This window comes from Chelonoidis abingdonii, chromosome 1 (genome assembly GCF_003597395.2).
Source record: "Chelonoidis abingdonii isolate Lonesome George chromosome 1, CheloAbing_2.0, whole genome shotgun sequence".
NCBI lineage: Eukaryota > Metazoa > Chordata > Testudines > Testudinidae > Chelonoidis > Chelonoidis abingdonii.
In genome coordinates, this window is record NC_133769.1 from 244,000,265 (window position 1) to 244,015,313 (window position 15,049).

Here is a 15,049-nt window from a genome sequence, read left to right on the forward strand (position 1 = left end):
AGCTTATGCTGACCTCCGCTTCCCTAGCTATGTAGTTTCTGGTTTGTTAGATATATAGTTATATCGTTTTATATATTATTTATCTATCTTTTAGTCGTTTTTTTCTGTTCTACATAGTTAGTCATTAACCATAGTTAGCTATGGGTTTTCGGGGAGTTGCCTCCTCCTGATGGTGCAGAGCCATGCCCTGGCTCTACCGGTTCTTGATCGTGTCTTGGCCGGCCTCCGGCCGTGCTTGACAGGAGATCAGCATTGATCCTTGTTTACGGTGCTTTGGGGATCGTATTTTTCTCAGCTAAGTGCCCATTTGCAAGGCGTTTAAGGGAAACAAATTGAGTGGCACTTTCTTTTACCTCACTTTCCCTTTGCGACGAGCGTGGCTATCGGCGGACAGACAGCGCCTTTGGCGCACCTCCCGGCGCACCGGCTGTTACCCTCGGACCAACGTTCGATCTCGGCAATGGGGTTGGAAAAGCCGATCCCTCCTGCCAGTGCCGACAGCTCCTGCGGCATGCGCTGATTGGTTTGAGCTCCCTGCTCTGCTCTTCGTTGTGCCAACTCACCCGCAGAAGAGTTCGTTTAAGTCGTATTGCCATGGCACATAAACTGCAGATGGCTGAGGCGAGCTCCGGCACCTGTTGATTCTGGTCGCCGGGGCCATCGTCCGAGTTTGCCTGCTGTCCCTGGCATGGCTGTGGGTTTGAGCTCTGCTCCTGCTGTCTTCGCATGCCAATTGCACGCAGGCAATGGAGTCTCGCCTAAGTGTGATGCCAAGCGATCTGCTGAACCTGTCCTCGCGGCACCGACAAGTCTGGCTGAGGCCGTCAGATCCCTGTCCTGCCATAGGGCCGTTGAATCTCAGTTGCCTGATGCTCCCCGGCAGTGCAGTTTTGGTTGTAGCTTCTGCCTGCTGTTCATTGCGAACTGGCCGCGCTCAAGAGTCTCGCCTAGTTGGATTGCTTTGCACCGCACCTCCGCGGCACTGACAACGTCGGCACAGTCGATTCCCGGTCAAGGGCCGTTGAATCCAGTACGGACGTCTCCCTGGCACGCGCTGTGGTTGAGCTTGCCTGCTTGCTGCTCCCGTGCTAATGGCATACCGCTACAGAGCTCATCTAAGATGACAGTCGTTGGCCTGCATCCTCAGCTCTCGGAGCCACTGACGTCCTGGTCGCCCTGTCGATCTCGTCCCACAAGGGCCGTCGGAATCCAGTGCTTAATGTCTCCCGGGACTGCGTGTGAGCTTTGGCTACTTCTACTTACTGTCTCCCATGAAGATTCTGCAACCTGCGGACAGAGAGCTGTCTAGCCGGATCGCCATCGGCCGACTGCTGAGGCAACCTGGCGACATCAGCAGCCGTCGTATCTGGTCCACATGGGCCGTACGCTGCGGTAGTCTGACATGCCTCCTGGTACACATGTTGGATCACAGTCTTCTTGTTCCCTCACGCCAGAGACATTTCAACGACGAAAAAGGGATCTCTTGCCGTGACAGATTGTGGATGCTTCCTGAACCCTGCGGCACGCCGGTGCGGGTAATACGTCTCTTGGCAAGCCAACTTTGATTACGACTCCTCTGTCAGGCAGCAGGAGTGGCAAAACATTTATTTTCATTGATCAGGTCGAGTGGTCAAGTTCTGTTTTAGTTCGCGCCGACTCTCTGTCCTCTCCTGACGCTACTTGCAGTACAAGTTGCCTCTCTCTCGCCGGTGCGACTTTGGCAGTGCCTCCGACGCACAGGTTCGTGGTGTCCCGTTTAACACCGATGCCGATTTCGCGTTCGGCTTCCGGCACGCTAACAGGAACGGTGATCCTGTAGCGCTCCAACTTCGAGATATTCGGTATCGACCTCCTAGCCACACTCTGGTCGAGGTCCAACTCTGCTTCCTAAGGTACAGTGCGGCTGTGGTGCGTCACGGTGCCAAGTTGGGCGCAAGGTTGGTCTAGAGTCAGATCTTCCTGCCCATGATCTCTTCGCCCTCATGGCATCAGAACCCCATCAGTGTTTCCCCGCGGACAGCTCTTTACTGCTAAGGACCGCTGATTCTGGTGTTGACACCAACACCTGAGCCCATAGGCTCTTCCTATGGAGGGTAGTCATCTCAATGGGACCTCAGCTGCAGAGTCCGGATGGTAGGGGCCGGTAGGTGGACATTCTTCGCGGTTGCCACCGCTAGAGGGGCCCTACCGTTTTTCGGATCATCCAGTGCGGAATGCCATCCTCTGTGGGGGTACGACTATGGTTCTGTCCGTCTCTCCCTTAGCGCATAGTATTCATGTTGGTCTCAGAAAATGTGGTCACGGTCATGGCCAACAGGCGTCAGGCCCAAATGAAGGGGCTTAGGCGGTAATGCCCTTAGTCAGCCGCAAGGGTTTATTCTGCAGGTCTTATGAGCCTGGTGGCCAAAATCAATAGCCTGCTTAGCCCCTTATCAATACAACCTGGATACACGGGGAGAATAATATTATGGAGTCTTTCACTCAATGACTCTGGCCAAGGGTTCACTGCCTTGCTTGGAGGAAGGGAAAAGGCGGCTAGAGCTTCTTCTTCAGGCGTCGTTACCATGAGGAGCATCTATGGCTTCTCGGTTTCAACTCGCCTGTTCACAACTTACATTTTGTTGTTAAGGGCCTCTTACGTGACATCACCCAGGTATACAAAGCCTGGAGGGCACAATGGCTCTAATGAGCTCTCTTCGGCATGCATGTGCCGTACGACAACTAAGCAGGCCTTTGCCGTCCCCAAGCCAACTCCACACTCTGTGCTGCCAAGATCGGCTGGTTGCGTGGTCGACTGAGGTGGTCGCAGACTGACCGTCGGACCCCATATGAGGCAGGTCGAGGCCCTCACATCACGTTGGGGACAAAGACAACTTTCAAAGGTGGACCGAGGGCGGCGTTACCGGTTAACAAGTGGCTTTAGCACTCACTATTCCCTTTGGCTGGTTGCAAGTTTACTTCAGTTCCGGTCCACTGAACATCTGGTGGAGGTTTTGGGTTGACTCTCACTTTGTTAACCCTGTCCTCTTTCAGGGAACTCTCTCGGGCGTAATTCCCTGCTTCCAAGAGGCGCAGATGCCGATGGACGAAGGGGCAACCATTCGCTAATCCCTGACTCGTACGGAGGTCTCAGCACCTATCTACACTATGAGGACTCAACCAGTTTTATGTTAAGGTTGAAGTTCCGCATGGCATCCCTGGGAACATTATCCTGTCCTTAGATCCTGGAGGCTGGTATGCGCCTCAATAATGAGGACGCGTACTTTCTCACCTAACTGGAATGGATATGAGCAAGCACTCGAAGAAGAAAAGACGGTTACTCACCTTTGTAACTGTTGTTCTTCGAGATGTGTTGCTCATATCCATTCCACACCCGCCCTCCTTCCCCACTGTCGGAGTAGCCGGCAAGAAGGAACTGAGGAGCGGTTGGGTCGGCAGGGGTATATATCAGGCTCCATAGTGGCGCCACTCCAGGGGGCGACCTGCCAGCCCACCGAGTGTTGCTAGGGTAAAAGTTTCTCCAATGAACGTGCACGCGGCGCCCGCACACCTAACTGGAATGGATATGAGCAACACATCTCGAAGAACAACAGTTACAAAGGTGAGTAACCGTCTTTTCATTGAGCCAGAAACAGAGAGAGAGAGAGTGACTGTGACTCTATAGCCTTATGATTAGGACATTCACCTGGAGGGGTGTGTGGAAGGAAACTTTGATTTGTAGAGAAACAATGACTTACCATGATGCTAAGGAGGCAGCTGTTGGAGATAGCCCCATATGGATGATTTGTAAAACCAACTTCCTGATTATAATTAATTGGAAATATTTTTTATTTCACTGCAAATTTAGACCAAACCTAACAAATCTTTCATTAATTACCCCAAACCTTTTGGCGAAAAAATTGGGTTTCCATCTAAAAAACAAAACAAAATAGTTTTTCAGTGAAAAGTCAAAAATTTCCATGGAAAACAGATTCTTTTTGTGACAAAATTGTTTAGTCAAAAACTACATTTTCTGTTGAAAAACAGTTTAAACAGAAAATTGTCGCCCGGATCTAATGCTGATCAGTTGTGGTCACTGGAGATTCCAAAGCATTTTTGTAAGAGTAACAGTTGTTCATTCTAGTGTCTTTGACTAATTTGATTCTGTCTACCTTACTTTCCCTTGTAGCTTCAATTGAGTAAATTATTCTTTCTTTCCACTACTATGTAGTATAGCTGACGCAGAATTCCCTCTAGAGAGGATTCTTTTCACTGGTGGGAGAAATAATCACTGTGTAGGTGTAACCCACATACCTCCTGAGTGTGGTGTTTTGTCCCCTCTAGTGGCACCGAGACCATTTAGAGATTAATGAGTCTGCTCTACAGCCTTAGCTAAGAGGCCTCTGGCTTTTGGCTCATGGAGCAGAGGTTCATGCACTAGGCTCCACAGGTCCCAGGTTTGATCTCAATAAGCAGCATCTGTCTGTGTTGCCCTATGCTCTGTAAAGTATTTTGAGATCCTTCTGGCGGAAGGATCTCAACATTTGTTCAATTTTCTTGCACAGTTTTATAAAAGATACTACAGAGAGAACATAGAGAAAATGGAAAGTGCACAGAAGAGCAACTAGGGCAGTGAAAGGTTTACACTGAAATTGATAGGCCCGGAGGCTAAATTCAGGGAGTTAAATATGTATTGTACTCCCTGGAATATAAGGGAGTACAATATACATGAGCACATATGAGGAGGGAGAGGAATTTCATTAGTTAGCAAAAGTAAGACAAGAAATAATGGACTTAACAGTAGTAATTGGGTTTTCAGGACCCGTGTCAAATGTTTAATTAATGTTTAGTTTAAGTCCCTTTAATTAAGATTATTTTTACCTCATTTCCATTTGATTAGAGAAAACCAGTCCAATGTGTTTTCATTACTTTTATTCAAGACCATAAAGAACTATTAGGTAACTAACTTATTATATTTCTCTAAAGTTCTAAACACTATGAAAATTAGATTGAGGTTACAATGTAAATCAAGTTAGTAAATCAAGGAGTTAACAATAATACAAATTAAAATTGGTTAACTAAACAGAAAATAATTTGAGACCAATAATTGTTCAGACAAGCACATGAGCACAATCAGTAATCGAATTATAAAGTTAACATAATGACTGAATGGTGTACTTAGTCTTTTTGTCCAGTGGAGTTGATTTAGCAGCTTATACTTTCCCTTGTGGAAATAATGTGTTACAGTTAGATTACTTTTCATACCCAGAGTGACATCAAGTGATCTGCTTTGAACCTAGGTTAAACTGATGCCCAGTGGTAACTTGTACTATAGACGTATATGCATCTGCTATAACTGGTCTCACACACACGCGCACACGCTACACCTAAAGTGGCTACGACAAGTTTTTCCTGGCAGGCATCCCTGAAGAGGCACTCATATCCTCTCAAAGAGACCAAAAATAAAAGAAAGAAAAAAAGAAAAAAAAAGTTACTTAGGGCAAATCTACAATACAATTTTACATTGGTGCAACTGTTTAAAATGTCAAAATATGCGTGACTAGAATAATAAGGTGACTTTTTGAGTATTTTAGACCAGATATTAGCAAATCTAAACTATAACTGCACTACTTTGACTAACTCAGTCACTTTTATTCCAACGCAGTAACACTTAAATTGGTTTTCATTCATTATTAAGAAGTCCTAGTCCACTCCTAGAGTCGCTGATATCTTTATAATGGTTGAGCTACTTTATCTATTATGTTACAGCTCAGGCAATTGACTGATGTTCTGACACTTTAGATCATCTTCTTTATTACTATCTCACAGCTAAATACATGGTGGAACAGCTTGTTTAGCATAAATAGTGAACGCATATTTCAAGGGACTATTTCAAGTGGCCACTTTACTTTGAAATATGTGTTAGCTGCTTATGTTCCATCTTGTATTTAGCTGTAAGGCTCTCAGTACATCCCCTAGACCCAAAAAAGAGCTCTGTGTACCTCAAAAGCTTGTCTCTCTCACCAACAGAAGTTGGTCCAATAAAAGATATTACCTTACCCACCTCATCTCTCAAGGTTGTACTGTCATTTTGTTTTTGTTGCTACTTGACTTTTTCTTTTGGACAAATATAGAAACAATTAAAGAAAATGAACTGAAGAGTTAATGTTATCCTTCTTTACTTCCTGCAGCTGGAATGAAAGTAAGGCCCTTTGCTTTCTGTTTTTATTTCTTTTCTTAAATTTCCCTGGAATTTATCGGTATTTGTTAAATTATTTTTAAGAGTGAAAAATCTGTAAAAAACAAAAATGAAGGGCAGCTGGCGTGGGGACAGGGGTGTGGGGGAGAGAATAGGGAAGGTTACTTACCATGTGACAGTCAAGAAAGCCTTCTGCTTCCTGTAGCAGTCGGGTGGGCTTGACTGCTGGGGCCTGGCTCCCTGCCCTTCTCACTCCTCCACTGGGCAGAGAAAGCAGACAGGAGCCATGCTGAAGGGGCAGCATCAGGAAGGGAGCAGAAGGCTGCACCCTGTGAGTACTGATAGCTCTGTCAGAGAGAACCCCCTTTTCTCCGCGGCCCTGGGATCAGGAGAGTGTTCTGTCTGTCAAGGGGGGCCAATACTCATGGGGTGTACTGTTCCACTCCATGAGGGCCCGTCACTGCAGTGGTCAGGTGGTCTTGGGTGCCAGGACCTGGTTCCCTTCCTGTCTGTCTTCAAGAAATTCCCAGGTCCTGCAAAAGCCAAAATTCAGGTGAAAACTGTAAAATCCAAATACTAGCTTTTTCCAACAGCTGGAGTTTTTTTCTGAGAAAAATTGCTAAATACTGAAAACAAAGAGACTTGGCTATTAGTGTAACCATTGCTTCTGAAAGTACCTGATTGTCCACATTGTTGGCATCCAGGCACTGCTAACAGTTAGATAGCTTCAGTGGACTTCTAGATCCGCATGAAATGAGAATGCTTGCTAGAGGCCTATTCTTCCACCTCAAGGCTGACTAGTCAAGTGTACAGAACATTAAAAGCCAGGTATTACATGGGAGTTTAAGAAAAAACAGAATTATGAGAAACCATTACCATTCAGTCAGCACATACTCTTTTGTGCATAACAAAACACAGAAAATCTTCCTAGCCATTACCCTTGGCTCTGTGAAGTGCAGAGATTTTAAATGAAAGGTCTGCAGTAATTACAGTAGCAGAGTTGTCATGGAAGTGGAATTCATGGAAGTGATGTTGAAACCCCAATCTGGGGGAGTATTTTCAGTGACATACCTACTAATTTGCTTGACAGTAGCATTCTTCATTCAGACAGAATTTAAAAAAATGAAGTGAAACATGACTAATCAGCAACTACAAAGAAGGTTGACTTTGAGGAATTTGAAGACCAGAACTTCCAACATCTGAGTCACAGAACAGGCACATAGGTTCTTAACATAAATGTTTTGACATCGATTCTATCATTTTTATGTTTGCATTACATATGATGTTTGTAACGGTCTCCACTTAAATCGTTGTTCTAACCAGTTATCTTCCAATGTTAAAGGTTTTATGACTTCTGTAGTAGCAGCAAAGAATCCTGTGGCACCTTATAGACTAACAGACGTTTTGGAGCATGAGCTTTCGTGGGTGAATACCCACTTCGTCAGATGCATGTCTGACGAAGTGGGTATTCACCCACGAAAGCATGGATCTAACGAAGTGGGTATTCACCCACGAAAGCTCATGCTCCAAAACATCTGTTAGTCTATAAGGTGCCACAGGATTCTTTGCTGCTTTTACAGATCCAGACTAACACGGCTACCCCTCTGATACTTGACTTCTATAATGCAACTTTTAATTAACTTGCCACCATGTTAACCATCACACTTTTGCCTGCTTATCCACCTGTTGTATCTTGTCATAATCCTAGACTGTGATCTGGGGCAACATAATGCAATTGTGATCAGGGCCCAATAGGTGCTGCAGTAGTATAAATAAATAATAATAGGAGGAGTGAGACTGGACCATTCTGTGGCTTGATATTTCAGCATTTCCAGGGAAAACAATACCTACCATAAATTGTTTGCAGCATGGATTCTGATAACATGTATGTTTATCTAAGATATTTTCCCTAAAGCAGTCATTGAATCTAGTGAAATAGTCACCAGAACTACAACAAGCAATCTGCTTTCAAGTGATAAGGCTTTCATGTGCCTACTTACTGTGTTGCTGTCTACTGCATAATTTAGCAAACTGGCAATGCATGTGATATCTGTGCTACAACATTTTTCTTCTGATTATTTTCCTGTCTCTCTCTTTTCTGTGCAGATGTTCTTATTCACCCCATGGAGCCTATGCCCAAAGCAAACTTGCCCTTGTATTGTTTACCTATCGACTACAGCATCTCATGACAGCAGATGGGAGCCATGTGACTGCTAATGTAGTGGACCCTGGAGTAGTGAACACCGAGCTCTATAAAAATGTCTGTTGGGCTACAAAAGTGGTGAAGTGGATGACAACCTGGCTATTTTTCAAGGTACATGATTATTTTAATGATTTTAGTGTCATGTTTTTGCATTGCTAGAGCTGCAATCTGTGCATGACTACAGAGACTTTCAGGATTATCATTATGTGTTTTTTTTTTATTATGGTAGTTTCAGTGCTGATAAAGTGCACAGACCAGATAAAGTCAGTCTCTGCCCCAGAGAATTTATTTAGATGATGGAGAAAAGGACTAGACACGGAGGGAGAGCTCTTTGTTTGTAGTTGCACGTATGGATACTCCTGGGGGAATTCTGCACCAAAACATTTATAATTCTGCACACAATATTTTAAAATTCTGCATACGCCTCTATCCCAATATAACACTGTCCTCGAGAGCCAAAAAATCGTACTGCATTATAGGTGAAACCGCGTTATATCGAACTTGCATTAATCCACCGGAGTGAACAACTCCCCTGTGACGTTATTGATATAAGCTGGGACCATATAGAACATGGTTGCAACCAAGGTCCTGTAGTGGCACCAAATCTTATGTAAAGGAGGTCGTATAAGGTGTCTAAGACCGGGTTATGGGTTGCTGGTTATGATTATGCTGTCTGTATTCATGTGTCATTTTGTAGTTGAAGTTATGAATATTGGTTCTATACTGTATGTACTTCAAACTTATGCTATGCATCTGGGAAACATCCCAGACAAGTTGGTGTTAGCTCTGCCTAGCCTGCTTGATGGCCCATTAAGGACCATCAGCTATACAACTGACCCATTGAGAGAAGACAGATACGCCTTGTAATTCAGCAAGGTACGCAGGAACTTGCCCATGTGACTCCAGACTCCATTTTGCTGTAATTTTCCATAGTAAGGACAAAGAGGTTCTTACACCTGGAAAAAAACTATAAAAGGCTGATGCCTCATCTCCATCTTGTCTTCAATCCTGCTTCTTACCTCTGGAGGAACTTTGCTAAGAACTGAAGCTCTGAACAAAGGACTGAATGACCCATCCCAGCAGGGGATGTACTCCAGAGACTTGATTTGAACCTGCAGTTTATTCTATTACAGCTGCAAGCCTGAATTAAGAACTTTGCCATTACTGTATGTAATTGATTTCATTTAACCAATTCTAGCTCTCATCTATATCTTTTTCCCTTTATAAATAAACCTTTAGATTTTAGATTCTAAAGGATTGACAACAGCGTGATTTGTGAGTAAGATCTTATTTGTGTATTGACCTGAGTCTGGGGCTTGATTCTTTGGGATCTAGAGAACCTTTTTCTTTTATTGAGGTCTTGGTTTTCATAACCATTCATCCCCAGGATGAGTGGGACTGGTGGTGATACTGGGAAACTGGAGTGTCTAAGGAAATTGCTTGTGTGACTTGTGGTTTTAGCGAGTGGGGTGAGACCAAATTCCTCTTTGTCTGGCTGGTTTGGTTTGCCTTAGAGGTGGAAAAACCCCAGCCTAGGGCTGTAACTGCCCTGTTTAAGCGATTTGTCCTGAATTGGCACACTCAGTTAGGTCCCACCAGGACCGCATCGTCACCCCTCCCCCGGAGTCCTTCTTTACCGTGTTATGTCCGAATTCATGTTATATTGGGTCATGTTATATCGGGGTAGAGGTGTATTTTATTTGTCAAAATAACACAATATAATCAATCCAGTTTCAATTATTTTGATACTTTCAGGTATGTTAACAAGTATGTCAACAATGCACACAACAACAAAAAAGATTCCCCTAGGAGTAGAGTTAAATAAACCCCTAAGACCACCCAGTTCCAGTTGGCGTTTGCTGGAGGGAACTGTGTGGGACCCCCAAAGCACAGACATCTGCACCTCTCTCCCCCTAGAGCCCAGCCGTGGGGCACCCCCAGATCCCAGATACCTACACCCCCGTCCCCTTCACCCCAAAGCCCAGCCGTGGGGCACCCCTTCTGGCCCAGACACTTACACCTCCAGAGCTTTTAATTCCCCCAGCTTCTTTACTATCCCAGCGTGGGACATGGTGTGGTGCGGCCCTGCTCATCTCTCACCCTTTGCCAGAGCTGGGTCTCCAAGGCCCTCTCCAGTCTCCAGGAGAATGAGAATCAAGCCAGACAGCCAGAGTATGCAGCCTCTATCCTCGGTTGCTACACTCACTGCAAGCTGGGCTCTGAAGAGTCCAGCAGCCCAAGTGGCGACCAGCAGCTCTGCAGCCCCAGTTGTGCAGGGAAAACATGGAATTCTGTGCAAATTCTGCATTGTGCAATGGTGTAGAATTCCCCCAGGAGTAATATGGATTGGGTGTAATTATAATTAGTGTGTACAAATAAAGAAAAAAAATAAATTAGTGTAAGCTTGTGGAATCACTTGCTAACACGGAGATCCAAATATGCAAAACGCTCTCATAAAGCACCTTCCACGTCCTATCACATTCTGAGAACAAGAGGCAAGCTCTAATAACAGTGTGTGCTTTACTTGCTTATGTGATGTGTCCGTCACATGGGATGGCATATTACAACAACCATATGTTATGTACAGGAGAGTGGAAGGAGGAGAGAGGCAGGGCAAATGAAAAATAGTGGTGAATAGTGGCCCAATCTCCAATTGATGTGGCTCTGTTTTGAATGCACGCTTCCAGTCCCATGTTGTATTCTAAGCCTGCTCCATGTTGGAAAAGTTGCAGCTGTGTGACTCAATTTATTTAAAATTGATCTCGTTACACTGGTACAAACCCCTTATGAAGATGCACTTAAACCAGTTCAAAGATCACTTAAATCCTATCTTTATTAGGGGGTTGCACTGGTGTAATTACATCAATTTTAAATTGGTTTAATTACACTGGTACCAATTTTCTGATATAAACAAAAGAGCTGTGAAGAGAGAATTTTCTGCTTGTGACTCATTCCATGGCTTTGCAGGTAGGATTGGGTTGTGAACTAAGCCTGATTCTGATGGAAAAGTTTGTTTTCCAAATTAAAATGAACCTCTTTAGATGATCTAGGAACAGATCCTCAGTCCCACCAAATAAAATAATTTAAAACTTTGATATGGAAATAGTGTTAGTTTTAATGTTTAATAAAGAGCCTGGAGTCTGAAGGAACTGCTGTAAAAACAGAATATAAACAAATAAAACCATGTTTTAGAAACACTTTATAGTGTCTTTTAAGTACAGTGTTTATTTTTTCACTTGCATACTGCAAGCAAAAATTGTAAGGAGAACACTCGTATGGAATGCAACACACCATTCTAAAAGAAAGAGAATCTCATTTTGCTACATTTCATGTCTTGTCTGCCATTTCTTTTCAAAAAGTGCCAGACTCTAGTTTTGTTGTTTGTTTCCTTCCTATCTAACTTGCTAACATAAAATTTCTTTAGGGTGTTTAAGTACAGCTCAGCATTCCATGCACAGCCACAGCAAAAACTCTCTTTCTCAGAAAGGAAATAAAATATCTTATTGTTTGCAGCACTCAGTGCCGCTCAGCTTTATTGTTGTGTCAAGGGACTCGTTTGGGTACTATACTGACAATATTTAGAAACTAAACAGGATATCACTGAACAGAGATAAAATGAGTTTGGATTTATCACAGAAGGGAATCGAGTACTTACAGCTGTAATAGTAATGCCTCCTACAGTCCCTCATCCCCTCTTATTCCTTATGAGATTCCAGTCTAAAAAAAAGCTGTTCCACCTTGTATTTAGCAGTGCACTCTGAGTTAGTTTCCCAGACTTTATGAAGAGCTCTGTGTAAGCTCAAACGCTTCTCTTTCACCAATAGAAGTTGGTCCAATAAAAGATATTACCTCACCCACCTTGTCCCTCTAATATCCTGAAACCAACACAGCTACACTATGTACATTTAACCAAAAAAAGCAAAGCTGTCTTGTATCAATGGATGAAGGAGAGATCGTGAGTTACTTTGAAGTGCTGTACTCAGAGTCTGAAATGAGAATCCAGCAACTGAGGGGTTGCTTTTTGAGTCGGAATGTACTTTGTTTGTTTGTAGCAATGCTGCACTTTTCCTCTAAAGCTGTGGGGGCGGAGGGAGGACAGAATAATAAAAGCTGTCTCTATGAATTTTGTCTCTCCCCCCCTCATTAGCTGTCTGTATTGTACCTTACTTTACCTTCTTCTTTTTATTGCTTAATTTTTGACAACATGCTTTCTTATTTGGGGCCCAGTTCTGCCACTCTGTCCCACACTGAGTTGCTGCTTATTCCACATATGGTCCAATTCACTGCAGTGGGACTGTATATACACCCAGGCAGAGAGCCAGGACAAGGCCAACATACCACTTAAGCCTTTAAAATAAATGGTATGTGATAGTCCTCTGCTTAAGGGTGAATTTCCCCCTAAAAAAGTACATGAGTAATGATGGCAGAACTGGCTCCCTTAGTTACACCTAATGAGAGTGGATATTATTTCTTTCTTTGTGGGTTTTTTCTTCCCTCTCCCAGAATTTCATTTCTGAGTTGGTAAGTGTGAGTCTGATTTTTAGGGTTGCATGGCAACAACACATTGAACATGGGGAGGTTTGTTATTAATATCAGGGTGTGCCTTTCATCCTAAAGGATCTCAAAGCACTTTGTAAACATGTACAGGAATTCCTTCTCCCTCTGTAACCTGACACTGATGGATATACGCCTGGCCCAACTAGTTCCCAGACAGGAACTATGGAATGGTTTTGTCACCTCTTACATTCTCTCATTTTGTTTGTCGCCATTTTGTTTGATTCCATTTAAGGGCCCAGAAGGTCAAATAGAAAACATCCAGTTTACTGTATTACTGTCTTCACTAGCATTAAATCCATTTCCTTTACATCTATGAGCCCAAACTTCTGAAAAGACAAATATCTCCTGTAAGGTGCCAGCCACACTCAGCTCCTCACCTCCCAGGAGATCCTCAGCACTTTGCAACTACAGTCACTGGCCTGCCTAAAAGAGGTATTTATGTGCCTGATTTTAACTCTTAAACAGCCAAGTTTAAAAATATGTCACTGCATGTTCATTTAATTTTCTTTAAGTACTGACAACTTAAGCTGCTTACAGCATGTGAAATGTTTTCTTCTGATTACTGAATAAAGCTGAGAAAAAATCTCCCTAACATTATTAAAAATCACTCTCCAACACGCTGCAGTGATGCGCCCCAGTGTAAAACCATGAATCAGTGAGTATTACCAGCTCCTTTAATCCTATAAAAAATGCTAGACTCATGTCCACTCTCAAGTAGTGACTGAGGGGCTGCTCTTGAGAAGTGCTGATCATCTGCAACTCTTGTATTTTCTGTCAAGGATGCCAGTCCTCACTGTAAAATTTCTTCTTTAAATACCTTATCCCCGTTATATTTTATAGATTTTTTTTCCCTTGCAGGAGGTTTCAATACATGGTCATTACCCCCATCACTCTGTGAGAGAAATCAAGTATTCCTTCTTTAAAATGTAAATTGATTTTCACCCTTATGACATGCTAGTAGACAAAGGCTGATAGAACTCTCTTTAAAGTTCAATCAGAAGTTATCCCTTAGGAATCCTTAATGGATAATGACTTCAGTTTAAAGGAATACAGCCCCAAACTGTAAAAAATAACAAATTAATAGAATAATAATTGACTAGTTAACAGTACACTCATCAAACCCACAACTGAAATATAGTCAATTCTGTGGTCAAACACAAGAACTTCAGGGAAGGATACTGGCTGAAACTTAGGCAGAAAAGGTGATGCATTTTGTCCTCTCCAGAACTGCCTCTTCCCCTTTAGGATTTGAAAGTTCTTTCTAAATCCAAATTCCCTAGTCTAATATAAAAAACTCCTTACAGAAAGAAATACTCCACCACTGGATGGAATCACTGAGGAGTCTCCATAATATCCACTTTCAAAAACAGTTCCACTTCATGGGACTTCATTGTACTATGGTGGAAGAAAGGAACTAATTTTATTGCTTTCTGCATAGCTGCAAGATTCTCAAAACTCTTTGTGGTGCATTTGGTTGGACTCAGATTCTTTGCCACTGGAACTCCAGGTGTCTTCGCTCATGCTTTATCTATCTCAGACCATCTGTATATTCCAAAGTATCCTGTAAGGATGAAATTGAGGAAGAGGTTGTCCCTCTGTTGATTGTCATTCATAGGTTTTGTCCCATATAAATAAGAATTACTGACTATTAAATCCAAGCAAAGAAGAGACTGAACATAAGAATTCATGACCTATATGATTTGGGATGTTGAGGGAGTGTAGTCAAGCATAAGGACTGTAGCAGTCAGTGAGAGTGAACTACCCCATTTCTTCCAACACTTGAAATAAACTTAATCTAAGGCCTGGTCTACACTACGCATTTAAACCGAATTTAGCAGCGTTAAACCGATTTAACTCTGCACCCGTCCACACAACGAGGCCCTTTATATCGATATAAAGGGCTCTTTAAACCAGTTTCTGTAGTTTCTGTACTCTTCCCCGACGAGAGGAGTAGCGCTGAAATCGGTATTGCCATGTCAGTTAGGTTAGTGTGGACCGCAAATCTCAACAGGTATTGCCTCTGTGCGGTATCCGTCACAGTGCACCATTGTGACCGGCTCTGTGAAAGCAATCTGAACATCAATGCCGGCCATCGTAAACAGGAAAGCCCT

At 43.3% G+C, this 15,049-nt stretch overlaps 1 protein-coding gene across 1 annotated transcript in view; it reads left to right on the top strand.

Moving 5' to 3' along the window:
* DHRSX (dehydrogenase/reductase X-linked) overlaps positions 1–15,049 on the top strand; it is a 212,420-nt gene that overhangs the window by 174,045 nt on the left and 23,326 nt on the right. The window contains exon 7 of the mRNA XM_075060749.1: positions 8,285–8,492. Within this exon, the coding sequence (XP_074916850.1) occupies positions 8,285–8,492 (208 nt within the window). The remainder of the gene's footprint in view (positions 1–8,284; positions 8,493–15,049) is intronic.